We start from the raw sequence: 20112 nt of genomic DNA, 5'->3' as shown, positions 1-20112 counted from the left end.
TACAAAAAAAGGGGGGGTTGTGAACTTCATTTTGGATTGGAGGTGAATTTTCTTGGAGTAAAAGTTTTTCTATAAGGAAGAAAGATAAGTGAGAGTGCTTTGGTTCTTGATTCTAGCAAGTGAAATTCTGGGTGACAACACCATTTTAATTGATTAAAGGTACACTTGGATAAAGGAAGTGAGAAACAAAGAACTTTTTTGTGGTAAGTACCTTACAGTGACAACCAATGAAGAGCAAATCAAGTTTTTATTGGTGCCTCTCAGCGAAATGAATATGGTACTTTGCGATCGACATAGGTACACACATTGTTTGTGTTTATTTTGTTAACTTCTATATACAGAAGCTACAGGAGTAGCCTTACAGGTGTGGATTGTGCACTTCAGTTGAGTTAACGTGTGATTTTGTTCTGTTACACTAAGCTGTTAGACATTTAATGAGATGATATTGTTTCTGTGCGAAAGTTCGGAATATTTCGTCGAACAATTTTTCAATATACTAGAATATTTGATGCGTATAGCAAGGCGCAATATTATATGTTCCCTAACTTTCAGAATAGCAAGTCTGCTCTCGCGCATACGAACTGATTTCGTGGTGGCGGAAGGTTCACGTAAAAGTCTAAACGATCTTAAATAATTGCCTATAGTGCTAAATGATCACCGAAGCTGTTTAATGATAATATTAACCTTTGCCGCCATGTCTAGCAAGTTGTCTCATGGCCTAAAAAACGTTCACTTTCAGCGGTCTTCGTGAACCAAGGTTTTGAGCTTTGTTGGCTCGCACAAAATTACAAAACAATATAGCCCCATCGTCATCAAGCGTGACCGCTTGATACCCACTAGCAACGAAGTTGAAAAATGATTTTGAATGCAGTCGGATCGGACTTGAGAATAGGGCATTGCGCAGTAGTGACGCATTTCACATGCATTAAAAACCACCTACCCCAGTGTAGAGTAACAGGCTAGAACATGTTATCGCTCAGGCTGACCTCTCTGCCTTTCTGTAACTAAACCTGTCTTTCTCTGTGTCTCTGAAAGTCCCTCATCTTAGTGTCCCTTCTCTTTCTCAATTGATCTCCTACATACACGCACACAAAAAGCTTTTTACCGCACAACAATATCAAGGTCTAAGCAACGTCTCTCTTATTTTTTTTTCAACACCAATGTGAACGCGCACTTCGCAACGGGAGCCATCTGTTCGACTTAGTTGAAGGAGTCGTCGGGATGCGACGCTACATGATGGGTTGCGCCAGAGTTATTGTATATGATATCTTTAGGTAGCAAAGTTGAGTGACCGTCAACGCTACTAGCAATCATGCACTGCGGACAAGCTGATGCACAGGCTGCATCTAAAAATATGGCCGCACCTCCAAAAGCCCTCGCCGTCCACCTGGAATACATCAAGTGCCCGTCGTGTGCTTGATTGATTGGTATGTGGGGATTATCGTCCCAAAACCGCCATATGATTATGAGAGACATCGTAGTGGAGGGCTCCGGAAATTTTGACCACCTGGGGTTCTTTAACGTGCACCCAAGTCTGAGCACACGGGCCTACAACATTTTTGCCTTTATCGGAAATGCAGCCGCCATAGCCTGGATTCAATCCCGCGACCTGCGGGTCAGCAGCCGAGTGCCTTAGCCACTAGACCACCGCGGCGGGGCGACCGCCGTGTGCTCTACAATTCGTTAGCTATGAACTGGTGCTTCTATTTGCTTTATATTCGTGTGCTTACGTTTCGACAGCAAAGCATTTGCGTGGATTCCGCACTATTTTCGAAAAACATACTGAAGAGATTGATGCTGTAGGCTTATCGAGGCTCTCTCAGAATCTCGGATGGCATATATTTTGTGTTTGTAAGTTGTTGTTTATATTTCATAGCAGGTGCCACTGGACTTGGCGGCAGCGGCGGTACATGATATTCGGCACTAGGCTACGCCTTCGCGATTTGCATTACCGGACTGACAAATAAATCGTTTAAATGCAATTGCATTTCTTAGCCGGGCTTAGCCGCAGCGTCTGCGCTCGGGCAGAAAATTAAATCGTCAATTATTGCCAGATGAGGGACCTCTCCGCTCTCACTTTTCCCTTAACAACAGCTGCTTGCGCGTGCGCTTATCCTCGAACATAGCGACCGGAGCATATGGTGTGAGGTAGTGTAGAAGAGGGTAGATGCAGTTCTTCGTCACTCCTTCTCTTGCCGTTCGCTCTCTTTCATCTCTTCGTCCCACTCTCCTGTCCGCTCACACTCGCAACCGCTCGCTGCCTGGGCCCCTCAAGGACGTCCGGAAATGTGTGCTTGAGACGCAGCTGTAAAGCGCCAATTCCGAGCCGAGAACGCTGGCGCCCTACTCTCCCGTCCAATCGCTTTTCACTCTCGGCTGTTCGCTGGCTGGGTGCCTCTCAAATCGATGGCCGAAGTTGGTCAAGGCAAATGTCTGACGGCAACGGTACCCTCTTTCGGCGCAAGAAATGCATCAAGATTCTCTTCGGGGAGGGTGGGGGGTGGGGGGTCTTTTTTTTTGCTTCCATGGCACTGTCCCGGCAGGTGGTGTTTATTCTTTCGTCGCCGGTCGTTGACACGCCAGGCACGTCGACTGGCGATCGGTGACGTGCTTCGTACATCGGCGACAGGCTTAAGCAAGTCGCCTGCAAAAAAAGAGCGTAGCTTCGCCGGGTAACTATGGTTACTATCCAAACAAGATGGCGGACCTATGCGCAACTCTGCTCACATAGGAAGCATATACAGGAACTTGCTGCTCGCGTTACACGTGTTTCCGAGTGTTTTCGCCGGAGATGCGATAGGCGTGTTTTCCACTCCAATATCACATGTCTGTCAGATTTGTTCTCTCATGCTCCTTCTTTGTGGCTAGAAGCAATGCTGTCACCGCATTTATTGTCAGCGCATGCAGTAGCGTTGCAGTGACGCTTCCCAATTGGTCGCCCGCACAGCGCCCCGAACGGCGGCACAATGTTTTAAAACATCGTATATTTTACAGAGCCAGCGGGACCGCTAATATTGTGAACAAGAGAGATGCAAGACGCCACCTCACGTTTCCATGTACAAATCAACAAAAAATTGCTTTATATGATTACCACCGGGAGGCACTGCAAGAGGGGTTCTTACTCCATGACCGCAAAACACACACGAAGGCTAGGCAATAGGCGAGAGCAGGAACGGGCTATTTGAGAGGGTGGCGAACGGTTGGATCGGGCTGGCATTGATAAAACAGAGGAGAAGAATGGCTATTTTGGGCTAGCTGGTTTGAATTCATGGTATTAAGGGCTGCAGCGCGAGCGCGAAGCGCTCGTGTTGTCCTTTTTGCTTTCCGTGCCTAGCCTTTCGTCTGTTTCTTCTAGCACCTTCGTGCTCACGCTGCAGCCCTTATTACCATGAAAACAGAGGAGGCGTTGATCTGAGATAAAGCCATGCTTATTACACTTGATCCTACTAGGCGAAAAGGCGGCCCAGGTGTTCACAGTTCACTTATGCAAATGTGAGTGACTAACCATCAACTTCGCTTCAGTGAAATAGATGAAGAGAGATCCTGACACAAGGGCATAACAAAAGAACAATTGATGAGAAAGACAGCTAATGAAAATTAAATAGTCAATTATTGCCAGATGAGGGCCGTCTTGTCCCGATTTCAAAGAATTATTACCACATGCTACTTGTGTGATTTGTTGTTATTGTTTCCATCTCTATCTTTTGTCTATGCGCGGTGATGTTGTGACATGGACTCACTTGTAGTGACCTATTGCACAGACAATTTCTCCATTGTGTTTTCTGTTTCCAGATGATAATAATTGCATTTGGGACTGTCTCATTCATAAATCCAAATGCCATGTTCAGCCCCGCTGCCATGTTTTCATGCGTTTATATGCTCACAATTATGGACACTTTAGCAACAGGTGCTCCACACGTTCTCAGGCTGAAGAGTTCGGTGAGTGAACAATGTTTTCAGTGTGCTCTAGGAGTCAAATATATCGAAACGCTAAAAAAAACAAAACAAACATGCCTCACGATTCAGTGATACGAGCAAGAGATCTTCGATTGGTAATATTGGGTTGATTAAATCAGAGCTCTTTTCATAACCTTCACTTTGGTAAGTGAACTGGGTAGTAATTACCACCGATTCAATTAGCCAGATATTTTTTTGCCATGGAACTTTATTTTTGCGTTCCGTACCCCAAAATTAGCATATATGTCAAAAATCTTGCGTCTGCTGGTTTCTGCGGAGGATATTTAAAAATTACGAAAAATCTACGCACGTTTCCACACTCAACGTTTTCGCAGCGTGATCAGATACATTCAGAGATAATTAGCGTGTTCCGGAGGATCTACTGGGCATCACACAGAGGGACATAGCGTTCGTAGGCCCGATCGCAGCGTAAAAATATCGAAACCTAAGCTCTTGTTCCACATTTTTAAAACCAGAATTTCTCCGGTTCACACTGGTGCTGAGATTAAGTCCCGGTAGCACACATTGTTTCTGCATTGTGGCAACACTTTTACCCTCTAATATGGCCTAAACACGGCCAATAACGGCTTTCGGCAGCGTACCATCAACATACATAGCGAAAACAACATACGCGCACGGCGATTAACGATGCCAGTAACCGTAGTACTGCAACTCACGAGCAAAGGCACCGCTTTTCATTTCCGTTTCACTTTTACACGCCACTTGTACCTGCGGCACCACAGTGCGAGATTAAACTCGTGAGCATAATTTATTCTAGTACATATTTAGCAAGAGTTATTAAAAAGACCTGTTTTAAGTATACGCAGTACACGCGCACACGTTCATTCTCAGGACGACAAGCTGGGCCGCAATGACATGCATTATATAGACAAACAGCTGAGAATTGTTTTAAAATTGTGCATGCCACAAAAATAAGACCACTTTTGTAGGAAATACGCGCAGTTGCGGACTACTGTCTACTACTTTATCAATTTATCAGAGGTCGAATTACTACTCAAACACGCCAACAAAATACAGTACAGCTTGAAAGGCAGCGCCAGTCTATTTGTTAGTACTTAGAAACTGTTACCATTTACTTTTCATGCTGTGAAACCACCCACGACGTATGCACTGAACGTAACTTTCACGTAGAAGTAGCCGATTAGTTCGCAAAGCAGGAGCGCTCAACTGGTCAGTTGAGAGGAAACGTCAAAGTAGGAGTAGGGGTTCTAACCTTCAAAATCAGCAAAACTTCGACAGTGCTAGCATTTTGAAGCCAACAAGCGAGACAGGAAGAAGTTAGGAGGGAATGAATGAATTAGATATAAAATAATTCAGAGCACTATATCGAAATAACTTTGCAAGATGAGAAGTTCAAAACCATTCTTTTTTTTAAACAAACTTGAAGTTTCAAACAGTTAAGCAAAGGCCAGACGAGCCACGAGTATTGTCGAAGTTAAAACTGGTAGGCCGTCAGGTTGTGTTCTACAGTGCTAAGAAAGTGCAACAGAACGCGCTACTCAGCGAGCGCAGCAGCCTAGCATGTAATGACAAAATTTGATTCAAACGCTGATGCTGGGCCGTTCCCTAAGGTATGTTCACTTAAAACGCGTCATGAAGGAATCGTTAAAAAGAGGTCTGGGGTGCGGCCGCACGGGCGACCACCTACCGGTGATGCACTCCCTCACAGAAGCAGGATTGGCCACCGTAGTGCAGTGCTTTTCCACTACCTCCCTTATGAACGTTCAAACTATTCCTTGGCACCACTTCTAAGCGGCTCCGAAGCAACTGTCCAAAGCGGTGGTCAGACCTGCGACGTAGCGCAGGGGGCTAAGAATCTCTGGGTCCAGAGAAGTCGCCATCAGAATCTGAAGTTGGCTACATTTCACGCTAAAACGCTATTTAGTGAGGCAAGTCTCGCTCAGCTATTCGAGGCATTCGAGGGTGGTAAATAGGATGTAATAGGACTCAGCGAAGTTAGGAGGACGTGTGGGGCTTATGCAGTGCTCGAGAACAGACAAGTTTTATGCTACCATGGATTAGCTGACAAAAGAGAACTAGGAGTGGGGTTCTAATACGCAATATCGCTGGCAACATAGAGGAACACTATAGCACCAGTGAGAGAGCGGCAAGTATTGTGATAAAGTTTAACAAAAGGTACATGATGAAGATGGTACAAGCCTACGCACCTACATCAAGCCATGATGATAGTTTGGTTTAACACTTGTACGAAGACGTAGAGTTAGCAATTAATAAAACCACAGTATACTATTCTGATGGGTGACTCTATTGACAATGTTGGCAAGAAACAGCTCAGAGACCAGGCTGTGGGGGAATATGGCATCAGCTCTAAAAATGTCAGAGGGGAGTTAGTAGAGTTCGCAAAACCTAATAGTTTACGACTCTTGAGTACCTTTTTCAAAAAACGGGCTAACCGTAAGTGGACGAGGCGAAGTCCCAATGGCAAAACTAAAAATGAAATAGACTTCTTTCTGCATGCACAACCACGCATTGTACAAGATGTAGAAGTAGTTGGCAAGATCCGATGCAGTGACCATAAACTGGTAAGAGCTCGTATTCACCTAGATTGAAAAAAAAGCAAATGCATAAACTGATACGCTAGAAGCGAATAGTTAGAAAGCGGTGAGACTAAAGGTACAGAAATTTAGAGTTTCTCTTTAAACATATTCGAGGCACTAAACGAGGTAACTGACGTTAACGTAGACACAATGAACGGTAAACATAAGATTATTATATAAACGTGTACAATGCAAGTCGAAGGTAGAATAACCAGACAGGACACCGGCAAACTATCTCAGGAAACACAAAATCTTATTAAGAGACGACAAACCATAAAAGCCTTAAACACAACCGACAAAATAGAGCTAGTAGAGCTTTCGAATGTAATATATAGGCGTAAAGTGGCCGACAACAGAAAGTATAACATTGAGAGAATCGATCAGGCTGTAAAAAGCGGCAGAAGCCTAAAAGCTGCGAAAGTAAATTTTTGTATTGGCAAAAAAATGTGATGTATGCTTTAGGAGACAAGGAAAGCAATGTCTTAACTAATATCAATAGAATAGTGGAGGTGGCAGAGCAGTTTTACAGAGAGTTGTACAGAAGCCAAAACAACCAGAATGATAACATACGAAGCATTAATAGCTATTCTGTACGCTCTTCGCAAGCTTTATAACAAAATTTTAGCTAATAGAATTTAGGAGACATTAGACTTCAATCAATCAAAGAACCAAGCGGCATCTCGCACGGGTACTCCACAATTGACCCTATTCATATTGTTACGAGTAACTTGTTTAATGATCTATTTACAGCGCACAGAACTCGACGAGTAAGATGGCGCCAGACTAGCATCCAACGAAAACTGACTTCGTCCTCCTCTTTCATGCAGCCGTGTTTAGCGGCTGTTTTGTATCATAACCCCCGGCGGTAGAAGCACCGTCCCGGGGCTAAATTTACGCAGATGATGTCGAAGGGGGGTAATAGGGCTTTAGCCGAGCCACGTGAACAATGTCGCTCTGAGCTGACGATGACTTTGTTGGATCGGTTGGAACAATCTCGTACGTGACGTCTGTCACTTGGCGAACGATACGGAATGGTCCAGTGTAGGGCGACAACAGTTTTTCAGACAAACCCACACGCCGAGTAGGTGACCGGAAGAGCACGAGAGAACCCAGAGAAAAGTGCACGTCCCTATGGTGAGAATTGTAGAGCTGTTGTTGGCGCGCCTGTGAAGCCTGTAGACGGTTACGGGAGACTCGGCACGCGTGGTCGGCGCGGGCAATGGCTTCCCCAGCATATTCAGTGGCCGCAGGTAGTGACGTGTCTAAAGGTAAAGTTGGGTCTCGGCCATATAGTAGATAGAAGGGCGAATATCCGGCAGTGTTGTGACGAGATGAATTGTAGGCGAACGTCACATACTGCAAATGAATGTCCCAATCATGGTGGTCTGGCGCAACGTATTTGGCAAGCATATCAGTTAGGGTCCTGTTAAGGCGCTCCGTGAGGCCATTTGACGGGCAATGGTACGAAGTATTAAATATGTGTTTGGTATGGCAAGACCTCAGAATTTCATGAACGACAGCTGATAAGAACGTGCGGCCACGGTTGGTGAGAAGTTGACGGGGAGCACCGTGCACTAATATTATGTCGTACAGCAGAAAGTCCGCAACGTCGGTAGCGCAGCTGGTCGGGAGTGCTCGTGTGATTGCGTACCGCGTCGCGTAGTCTGTGGCAACAGCAATCCATTTATTTCCAGCTGTAGAAAACGGAAAAGGGCCCAACAGGTCGAGAACAACTCGAAAGAAAGGTTCATTGGGAACGTCGTTCGGCTGAAAGTAGCCAGCTGGGATGGCAGACGGCGTTTTGCGACACTGACAGGGCTCACAAGCGGTGACATAGCGTCAAACAGAGTGGGCAAGTCCAGGCCAAAAAAACCGACGTCGTACCCGATCGTATGTGCGAGAAACGCCCAAATGGCCCGTAATGGGAGTTTCATGAAGTTGGTGCAGGACAGTGGAACGCAGGTGCACTGGGATGACAGGAAGTAAGTCTGATCCGAAGGAATCAATGTCACGGCTATATAGGATCCCGTCTTTCACGAAAAACATTCGTAGGGACGGGTCGCGAGGCATTGACTCCAGTTTGTCAATGATAACTCGTAAAGAAGCATCCCGACGTTGCTCTTCGCCAATGTTCAACAGCTGCGACACGGAAAAAAACATCCGTGATAGCGTCAGTATCGGTTGCTTCGTCAACAGGGTAGCGGGATAAACAATCCGCATCTTGATGTAATCGCCCTGTTTTGTAGATTACAGAGAACGTGTACTCTTGAAGATGTAGGGCCCAACGAGCGAGACGTCCCGTGGGGTCCTTCAGGGAGGCTAGCCAGCAGAGCGCGTGATGATCCGTGACAACACGGAATGAGCGCCCGTACAGGTATGGACGAAACTTGGTGACTGTCCATACAAGGGCGAGGCACTCGCGCTCCGTGATGGAATAGTTGCACTCAGCTGGAGATAGCAGCCGACTTGTGTAGGCTATAACACGGTCGTGTCCCCGTTGTTGCTGCAATAGCACAGCTCCTATGCCGTGTTCACTGGCGTCCGTGTGAACCTTCGTTGGGGCTAATAGAACAAAGTGAGCCAAGATTGGTGGCGTTGAAAGCAGTGTCGTAAGTTGCGAAAACGATGACGCTTGGTCATGGCCCCAGGTAAACGAGGCGTCTTTCTTTAAGAGGTCTGTGAGTGGGCGTGCAATGGTCGCAAAGTCCTTAACAAAGCGTCTGAAATATGAGCACAACCCCACAAAACTGCGGACATCCTTTGTGGTCCTCGGAACGGGAAAGTTCGTGACTGCACGAATTTTCTCTCGGTCTGGACGCACGCCTTGGGCATCGACAAGGTGACCGAGCACGGAAATTTGACGACGAGCGAAGTGGCACTTGAAGGCGTTAAGCTGGAGTCCGGCTCGACGAAAAACGTCCAAAATAGCTGACAAACGATCAAGATGCGAGTCGAATGTGGGCGAAAAGACAATAACATCGTCAAGGTAACACAAGCAGGTGGACCATTTCAACCCTTGGAGCAATGAGTCTATCATTCTTTAAAATGTGGCTGGTGCATTGCAGAGTCCAAAGGGCATCACCTTAAACTGATAAAGACCATCAGGAGTGATGAATGCGGTCTTCTCGTGGTCTATCTCGTGGATGGCTATCTGCCAGTACCCTCACCGAAGGTCAATAGTTGAAAACTAAGTGGCACCGTACAGGCAGTCGAGGGCGTCGTCGATGCGAGGTGAAGGATAAACGTCTTTTTTGGTAGTTTTGTTAAGGTGACGGTAGTCGACACAAAAGCGCCATGTTCCATCTTTCTTTTTAACAAGGACGACTGGAGAAGCCCAGGGGCTGCATGAAGGTTCGATAATGTTTTTCGCAAGCATTTTGCCGACTTCATGTTGTAATATTGCACGCTCCGACGCAGACACACGGTAGGGGCGTCGGTGAAGTAGGGTTGCATTTCCAGTATTTATGCGATGGGTGACAATGGTCGTTTGGCCTAAAGAGTTGCTGGCAAAGTCGAAAATGCTACGATAGCCCTCAAGAACGTGGCAAAGTGCTGCAGCTTGCTCAGACGTGAGGTCCGATGACACCATTCGCTCAATGTCGGCACCCCAAGAACGTGATGGAGTGGAACCACTGACTGAGCTGCAGCAATCGTCAACTCTGAAGGGCTCGACATGGTCATATTGGAGAGCAGTAATTTTGGCCAGGGAGATACCCTGTGGCAGAACTTGGGTGGTGAGTGAAAAGTTGACCAGTGGAAGGAAGGTGTGGTTTCTCTTAATCGTCAGAATCATATGCGGCACAGCAACTCCATGCGTAAGCATCACTGCAGGAATCGGGGCCACCACGTAATCACCATCAGGTACTGGCGGCGTGGAGGATAAGTCGACATGTGTGACGGAGTTAGGAGGGAGGCGCGTGAAATCAATGTAGCAGAGGCTGGTTTGCGGTAGGCTAGGCGGTTCGGAAAAGAGGGGTAAATCGAGATAGAGAGAGCCAGCTGAACCGTCTATGAGGGCAGAGTGCGTGGCTAGAAAATCCATACCGAGAATGAGTTCATGAGGGCAATGTTCGATAACGGCGAAAAGAACGACAGTGCTTCTCTCCCCAATAGACACTCGCGCAGAGCACATGCCAAGAATTTATTTATTTATTTATTTATTTATTTATAAATACTGCGATCCTTCAGCTGAAAGATCATGGCAGGGTGGGAAAAAAATGTTCGAGAATCGGTACATACAAAAAAATAATGAAAACACAATAAATCGTACGATTTGAATATACAAGGCGAAGGTTCACAAACGCTTATTTCAACAAATTTTTCGAGTAACATAACACATAATAACGTAACACGTAGAATACGGGTTATAGACTAACACAATAATTACAATAAAACAAATAATACAATGCAATGTGTAGTGATGGTTTAGGCGATGCTGTTTTCAAACAATGACAGTTTCTTCTGTAAAACGACATCATTTGTCAGGCTATTCCAGTCATTAATAGTTCTAGGGAAGAACGAATACTTGCGGCAGTTCCTCCATCGGTGACTCCTTCAGCTCGGTTGAGGGCGGGCGTGACAACTTTTCTAAGTCGGCGGCGAAGGTTAGCACTCATAATGGACACATGCGCGCCAGTATCTATCAATGCACTGACACGAACATTGTCGACATTAACGTACAAAAGGTTCCGGTTCGTTGTTAACGTTAATCGAGGATTTCTTACGAAGGTCGTTAACGCATCTCCACCTCCAAAAGCTGCACGGCCTAGTTTTCCGGTCGGAGATGCTGCGAATAGGTCGGGGAGGCAGCACGGCGTTGTGGGGGTGACCGGGACTGACGACGAGTAGGGGACGGTGACCGGTCGTAGCGAGGTCTGCTCAGAGGTGCTGTAGGAGCGAAAAATGTGGTCGGCGTTGATGGAGAAAGTGATGGGGACGATTCGCGAGCAGAAGTGGTGTGATACTGAGGTGCATAATGGGACGATGGAGCCCAGCGGCTGCGTCAGTGACGTGCGATATGACCAACGCGTCGACAGTTCAAACATATGGGCCTGTCATCAAGGGTACGCCATTCGGACGAATTGCGTTGTATGCGAGGAGCAGAAGGGGGACGAAAAGAAGGCGCAGCAGAGTGTACGGCAGGTACAGGATGTAGGCCGGCATTCGATAGCTCTTGACGAACGACGGCTTGTATCAAAGAAATCGTGGTCGCGGAAGGCGGAGGCATCGGTAGGGGCGTGGCTACCGGTTGTGCTGCCTCGACCTCTCGACGAATGATGCGTGTGAGGTTGTCACATTGAGGGGCCTGGTGGAAGGCGTCGTCACACGAAGAGGTGGCCGCTGTGTTCGGAAGGCGCACGATGTTTTGGGTTACTCGGCGGGCTTTAGCTTCTTTGAGACGTCGGCATTCTTTAAGGATATTGTCGATGCTCGAGATGTTGCTAAAAACCAGCAGGTTGAAAGCATCGTCGGCAATGCCTTTGAAGACGTGGTTAACCTTTTCGTCTTCCGACATAGACTGGTCGGCCTTGGAACAAAGGGCCAAAACGTCAAGAATGTAGGAGACGTGCGATTCGGTAGAAGACTGGGCCCGTGTGGCAAGAGTCTTCTTCGCAGCGAGCTGACGACCAGATGAATCGCCAAACAGGTCACGTATCTTTTTTTGAAGAGGTCCCAGCTCGTTATGTCAGCTTCGTGGCTTTCAAACCATGTTCGGGGAGTGTCGTCCAGGTAGAAAAGCACGTTGGCGAGCATGAGCGTGGAATCCCAGCGGTGAGTTGCACTGACGCGCTCGTTCCGCTTCAGCCAAGTGTCGATATCGATCGTACCATCACCGGAGAAAGTGCCGGGATCCCGGAGGTGCGGGAGTGTGACGTAGGTGGTGGCTTGGACTGACGAGGGCGGCATGGAGGAAGTACCAGCAGTCGAAGCAGTCGAAAGCTCGCCGATGGTGCGACCGCTGCGCGTCTCCATCGAGGTATGGGTGTCGTCCACCTCCACCAATAATGTTACGAGTAACTTGTTTAATGATCTATTTACAGCGCACAGAACTCGACGAGGAAGATGGCGCCAGACCAGCATCCAACAAAAACTGACTTCGTCCTCCTCTTTCATGCAGCCGTGTTTTGCGGCTGTCTCGTATCAACATCATCAATAGGTGATAGAGAAATGCGCGGAATGCAACTGCCCAATACAAAGCTTTCATAGGTTACGAGAAGGCGTTTGACTCAGTTGAGGCGACAGCAGTGATGCAGGCACTACGGAATTGAGGCTTCGATGAACCCTACATAAACATACAGGAAGAAATTTACAGCGGATCTTCAGCCACCTTAGTTCTCCATAAAGGAAGCGACCAAATCTCAATGAAGAAGTGTGTAAGGCAGGAAGACACACTCTCTCCAATGCTATTCACCCCGTGTTTATAGGAGGTATTCAGGGCCCTAGATTACGGATAGTGAGAGATATGGTTAAAGGAGTGTATCTTAGTAACCCGTGATTCGCTGATGACCTTGTCTCGATGAGTAATTCAGGGAATGAATTACAGCTTATGTTTACAGACCTGGACACGCAAAGCAGAAAAGTAGGTCTGAAAATAAATATTCACAAAGCTAAAATAAGGTACAACAGTCTCGGCAGAAAACACCACTTTGCACTAGGTAGAGAGACGCTGGAAGACGTAAAGAAATGCGTCTACTCTAAACAGGTGGTAATTGTGGAGCCAGACCATGAGAGTGAACCATGAGAGTAAGGAAGGGGTGTATTCGACAAGCATTCTCCAATCATGAACGGTAATCTGCCACTAACCTTCAAAAATAAGGTTAGTGGCAGATTACCGTTCATGAAACAGCTGTATCGAGCCGGTATTTACGTATGGAGCAGGAACATGGAGGTTTGCAAAAAGGGTTCAGCTTAAATTGAGGACGACTAGTCGCGTGATGGAAAGTAAAATGATCAGTGTAACCTTAAAAGAACAAAAGAGGGCAGAGTGGGTCGGGGAACAAAGTGGGGTTAAAGACATCGTGGTTGAAATCATAAAGAAGAAATGAACATGGGCCATGTACATAGCACGTAGGCAGGAAAACCGCTGGTCAGTAATGGTAACTAACTCACTGGATTTGCAAAGAAGGTGAACGCACGAAGGGGAGACCGAAAGTTAGGTGGGCTAACGAGATTAAAAAATTCGCTGGTATAGCGGAGAATCGGAGAGCGCAAGACCGGGTTTATTGACGGATCATGAAAGAGGCCTTTGCCCTGAGTAGACAGGCTACTGCTGCTGCTGCTGAGGATGATGATCTACAGCTTCAGCGACTTAGTGACAGCCTTGTGTCCGAATATGGACCAACATCTGGGAGCAACATCTGGGAGCATTAAAAAAACGTTGACAATGATGGCGACGTTCTACACAATTCGAAACATTGCGTCAACTATTCGCACTACCAGGAATCACACAGCTGATTTTCGGGCACTAAGTCTTTGCGTTGAAGCCATAACATTAGTTTTGTCGAAGAAACGTCTACATTGGCATGCCCGAAAAGTTCACGAATGGGAAGATATAATACCTGAAAAGAATTTTATGTAGTTTATGGAACACCTGCCATGATTTGAGAAACCGGGTGTAGAATACATTTCTCTCCAACAATATCATGCTCTTTCACGTGTTGTGAATTTACAACTTGAACAAGTGATTGAAATAAGCTTTCGTAATGCTGAAACTTGGGTATATGTTTTGTTACAACCTTGCTTCGCATGAGTGTGTAAGCGCTTATAGCACATCAGCATATCAAGAAAACAGTAAAGATTCCAAATTAGTGGACTCTTGGCTATTAGGCCTGTCAGTTCGTAGGGCCGCTGTCATGGGATTTCATTGAGGAGCTTTTAGAGCCGAGTTCCAACGAACGCAGTATCACTGGCACCGTAGCGGTGGTGGGTCAGCAGAAATTGACCAAGCCCCAGTACTCGCCTTCAACTAAAAACGAAGAAGGGATCCGTGTCAAGCCTAGCGGGTATGCTAACTTTGTTTGCTGGAGAACTGCCGTTTTCGAACGTGAGTAGCGGCTATAAGTACTACCCATTTGCCCCGACTCTTTCTTGGATTGATGGCTGTGTTATGATTCTGGACAGCATCAGAGACAGTCTACGTTGACAGCTTAATGAAGACAGCATCGAGCCTACGTTGTCAGAATAGTGTAATGCGTGTAAAAGACGTCTACGTGACGTGACACCACCTAGCTTGCGTCGAGAAGAGAAAGCTAAGAAACACGAACGTAACTGCTATTCGTCTGATTTTTTTTTCGTGCACGAATGTACGACAAATTGAACGTAGCTGACAACAGGAGCATCAAAAGCGCCTGCTTGCAACCAAACGACCATACCAGTGAGATCGAAGCTATCCGAGAACTTGGCTTAGCCGCCGTCTTGTTTAAACAGCAATGTAGCCTGCATCGCTTTTGTCTCTAAGGCTGCCATCTTCAAGCAGTTTGTTTAGCTGGCTAGGAGAAAATCGTAATGAAACTTAAGACGGCTGCCGTCCACTTAGCTCTCTATTTAGCCATCTGCCATGAGTATTGAAACACACGCAATGAAATTAAGGAACGATTTATTTCATCTCGCCTATCCTTTACGGGTATACGTATACGTTGACTCATCGCAGTAAACAATATAGGATACGAAGTCAAGTTGGGAATGTGCCCATAAATGTTCAGGCTACTAAGCACTAGCTTCCCGGAGACATCTTTGACGATGTTGCAAGAAGAAACCACTCGGATATTTGAGCTTGTCTAAGCTGATGTGCTGCCTTTGAAATGTTTTACAAAGTGATCTCTTATAGGAGATGGCTTTGCTCTTTCATCGGTCTTCACGACCAAGTGAGGGAAGCTTGTGCCTTACCATCCCTGTGCATTAGTCTGTGTGACGTTAAGTCAGTTAAAGCCATGCGTTTTTTTACTCTGCAACAATACTGAAAAGGGTCTGTCTTAGAATACCCGTGAGACGGGTATTTTAAAGCCCGTTTATTACAGTCATCATGATCACAACAGAATCAGGTACTCTATCTGGTAGAAGCGCTGATGTCGGTAACATTCGCAACTGGGAGTGTGCCGGCGATTTCGATGTAGAGGCGGCGGAAGAGTGTACCGCTGAAATGGTAGCTCAAGGGGACTTTCTTTAGTTTATCCACATGGTGGTATCATCATTTTTTTATTGTGACATAGACTTGTCTTTAAGTTAAAATATTTTTGCGTGTATGTGACTTAAATGGTCGTATCATTTGCGCTATGCCTCTAAGGAGTTATGTGCACGTGGAGCTATCACAGGTCTACAACCGAAATTACCATGCTTACTAGTGTGAAGGGTCATTGAAATTACTTCGCTTTGTTATGTTTAAGGTGTACCGCAGCTGCAAGAGGGTGATGTCTTTTTTCAAAGAAGAAGAGTACAGTATGGAAGAAGCCGAAAGTAGACATGCTCCTAACATTCCAGGTAATAAATTGCCACTGTTTAGTTCTATATGATGGTAAAATTTTGAAAACTAGCATTGCTTTGATGTGATACGCAGTCAACAGTGCTGTTGGACATTTTATCATTATTTTAAGGTGATCAGTAGCGTTATTTGTAATACGTGATGTTTAACAGCTCAGTTAAACTATGATATACATGGAAGCAATGCTGCTGAATCCATAAAGTTCAACAAGTTGGCAGATAGAAAAATCTTAAATGATTACGTCATAGTTGGTCAGGAGTTGGCGAAAATATAATGGCACTTTGGCTCGGGCGAGTCGGTACATACTCATATTAAGGCAAATAAACTCAGTTGAAAGTTAGCGTTCATCTGTGTTCTGTGTGTCTCCTGTGTTCATATAAATTGCACTAAACCTCATCGAGGTGCAAATTTACTCTAAAGCATCACAACTCCTCCAGACAAAAACGGCGACCCTGAACACAAAGTTATATGAAAGTAATGTCCAGCATAGGAAGTAGCCGGTATGGTCAATCTCGGTTTCCGCATATTTATTTCAATCGTACTAACATATACCGATAGAAGCATAAAACTTTCGTCTAAGTGATATGGCAGTCACTAAAAACAACGTGGCTTCAGCTGAACGCTCGTGCAATTATTTGAGCAACGTCTACTTTTGAACGATCTCAGTTCTTTCCGAATGTTCCTGCTGCCTTATACCTTTTACATGTATAAAAAGTTGAGCACCAAATTTATTTTTATATGATGGGTTTAGGTTTTCCTGCGTTATCCTTACATGATGCCTTAAATTTCTGCTTTGGTGCGCTGAGTTTTGTTTGGCGCACGTTGATTCGCTGATGATCATTTGCGGAAAAAGAGCGTTATCTGTCGAGTAAACAGGAAAGCTTCACTCGTGCTTTTCGTTGGAAACGTATTCGCCAACTAACAGGCACAAGGCTATGTTCATTGGTTCACACGCACTTGTTTCGTTGTTTTAGTGCCTAAAGCAGGTGCCCTTCATTGAACAAAGCTTACTAGAGGATCTAGACATTTTGTTTAAGTGTGTATAAATGAGATGAAGCGAGCATTTTTTGCGTTCCAGCCTGAGCAAGGACCAAGTGTGGTGCTTCCTCTACTCCGCTACCTCGACTGTTCGTGAAGCTCATGGCGCCTGTTCCATCAAAGAAGAACGCTTTGTTAGACACTTGAAGTTGTACCTTCAAACACGCGACGACAAACTAGGTCTGGCAAAAGTGTTGTGCGCACCGTGTATGAAATGCTGTAGGCCGGTGTGCTCAGTTTTGGGTGCACGTTAAAGAACCTCGGGTGGTCGAAATTTCCGGAGCCTTCCACTACGGCATCTCTCATAATCATATGGTGGTTTTGTGGCGTAAAACTCCACGTATCAATCGATCAAAACGTGTATGACAACCGGTGTTTATATGACAACGTCAGGCTTCGTCGTTACTACGAACGGGTCACATCGTTAGAGCGGAATGCGACTGTGTTGCTGTGCACAATTTTTTTTTACATAGGCGTCTCTCCTTCAGGTCACCAAAAGATGAATTGACAATGTAAAGGAATGTGCGTTTATGCGTTCGCGAGTATAAATGTTTTGTATGCAATTTTCTAATACGCAACATTACTCTTTCCTGATTGATTGATTGATTTGTGGGCTTTAACGTCCCAAAACAACTATATGGCTATAAGAGACGTCGTAGTGAAGGTCTCCAGAAATTTCGACCACCTGACATTTTTTAACGTGCACCCAAATCTGTGTACACGGGCCTACAGCATTTTCGCCTAAAAAAAAAGTGCAGGCGCCGCAGCCGCAATTCGATCCCGCGACCTGCGGGTCAGCAGCCAAGTACCTTAGCCACTAGACCACCGTGGCGGGGCAGCATTACTCTTTCTTCACATGACAATTACAATGCGGGGGGTTTACTTCTCGAAACGACGATGTAAATTTGAAAGACGCCGTAGCAAAAATACTACAGAAATGTGGACCATTTGAAGTTCTTTAACGTGCGCTGGTATTGCACAGTATACAAGTCTCGAGCATTTTGCCTTCATCGAAATGCTACACCGCCGCCGGGATCGTACTTCATATAACAAAACTTTCCCCTCAAACATAAAGCGGCTGTGGATGCAGCTGTCAGCATTGTTGTAATAAATTCTCCGTGATCCTATCTCAATCATGCTTAGCGGACATACTGAGAGAGCATCACCACGCATCAACGGCAGTATTTTGCGTTGTGTTAGGGGCGCGGAGACTTTCTTGTGCGGCAGTGCCACTACACAGATTCGACAATGTTTGTTCCACAAGCTGCGAAAACAAAACCGCTCGATCGCGGCACACGAGTGTATGACAGGCGGCAGGCCAGGCTCATGCTTTCTAACCCAAACTAATAAAACAACTGTAGAGGGTGCCACCAGCGCCATTACTCCTCATGTGCAGAAGTTTTCCCACAAATAATTGATTGATATGTGGGGTTTAACGTCCCAAAATCACCATTTGATTATGAGAGACGCCGTAGTGGAGAGCTCCGGAAATTTCGACCACCTTGGTTTCTTTAACGTGTTCCCACAAATGGTCAACAGTCGTGAACTGTCTAACGGCAGTGATAGAAAAGAGCGGAAATAATGAATTGTAGCTTTTACGTTTGCGTCCGATCTCTTGTAACATTCGTTAAAGATTGTGTCATGTGTTAATGTAAAGCTTTAAAACAAACATAGGTATGGTGGTACAATACGTGGTGACGAAAACAGCCAATTCATAAGCTTTTACGTACATTACCGGAACATTTCAGTCGTATGTAAAAAAAAGAATAGATATGAAAGAAGAATAAGCGTTAAAAGAACACCTTCCAAAAACGCATACAATCATTGTGCAGTTGGTGAGGTCGCATTGAAAGACTGCTCTTTCGCTTGGTGCAAGAAGAATGACATTGTGGACAGTCCTGCCTTGGATGGTATGAACTTGCTGGTTGAGAGCGGCTCGCTTGTTGGCGTCGTGGGCACAGTGGGCAGCGGAAAGTCATCTCTCCTGTCGGCCATAGTCGGTGAGATGAGGCATCTCAGCGGCTCTGTCTCTCTCAACGTAAGTGTGTGCGATATTGGTGCTGTTGTACCATCATTGCATGATTGAACGCTGTAGCGTTGAGCCTATGGCATGGTAGTTGACACCGGCTCATGAACTGGCAAATTCACGCTCAGCATCCAAGCGGTGTAACCACACGACAGCTTGGCAATAAAGAAAGTAAAGTTATTAAGGGGACAGTCAAGCCTGACCAAACACGAAACATGACTGTGGGCGTCCAGCGGAGTCTTGGACGAATAATACGAGAATTCATCTCCCCCACGATGACGTCGTCATATTACGTCGCCTTCACATTTAAAAACTTTCGACGATGTTATGACGCCTTCATGCAACTAGTGGGACGTCACGTGGCTTAACGGCGCGTAATGAACTCGTCACAGGACATCGTACTTGGATGAAAAGCGTGCGAATACCGGATACATGGAGCAGTGTGAAACTTTGTTATGTGCAGAGAGTTTTCGAATATTGATGGGCAAGGAATAGAACATCCACTGAGAAGTAAAAAGAAGATAATTTTCTTTTTCGAGTCGTCTGAGGTAAGAATGATCAATGACGACAATATCTGGAGTTTAACTTCTCAAAGTCACGATATGAATATTAGAGGCGCCGTAATGGAGGGCTCCGAAAATTTCAACCACCTGGTGTTCTTTGATATGCACCTAAATTCAAATACACGGGCCTCACACATTTTCGCCTCCATCGGAAATGCAGCCGCCGCAGCTGGAAGTCGATCCCGCGACCTGCGGGTCAGCAGCCGAGCGCCTTAAGAGCTATATTGACCACCACGGTGGCACTACCGTCTTTAAGGAATGCATGGGTGACCATCATAGTTTCACCGCCATGGAAACATTGTCCAGAAAAAAGAGTTTATCTCTGAAGACGATTCGCGTTTTATAACAAAAACACGGGACTATTCGTTGGGCCACTGCAGTTGACTGTGAAAATAACATTCAAGCGAGACCCACATGGTTTGTAGAAATTGACTCAAGTTTTGCGTAGCATTTCTATGACTATAACGGCTT

The 20112-nt window shown here is 45.8% G+C and overlaps 1 protein-coding gene across 1 annotated transcript in view; it reads left to right on the top strand.

Moving 5' to 3' along the window:
• Nucleotides 1–20112, top strand: part of LOC119173770 (multidrug resistance protein mrp-7) — a 79441-nt gene that overhangs the window by 12637 nt on the left and 46692 nt on the right. Inside the window, exons 6-8 of the mRNA XM_075884931.1 lie at nucleotides 3793–3939; nucleotides 15920–16013; nucleotides 18885–19090. Coding sequence (XP_075741046.1) covers nucleotides 3793–3939; nucleotides 15920–16013; nucleotides 18885–19090 — 447 coding nt within the window. The remainder of the gene's footprint in view (nucleotides 1–3792; nucleotides 3940–15919; nucleotides 16014–18884; nucleotides 19091–20112) is intronic.

This window comes from Rhipicephalus microplus, unplaced genomic scaffold, assembly GCF_043290135.1.
Source record: "Rhipicephalus microplus isolate Deutch F79 unplaced genomic scaffold, USDA_Rmic scaffold_56, whole genome shotgun sequence".
Classification (NCBI taxonomy): domain Eukaryota; kingdom Metazoa; phylum Arthropoda; class Arachnida; order Ixodida; family Ixodidae; genus Rhipicephalus; species Rhipicephalus microplus.
Note: the sequence above shows the minus strand (reverse complement) of the source record. Positions and strands in the feature narration are given on the sequence as shown.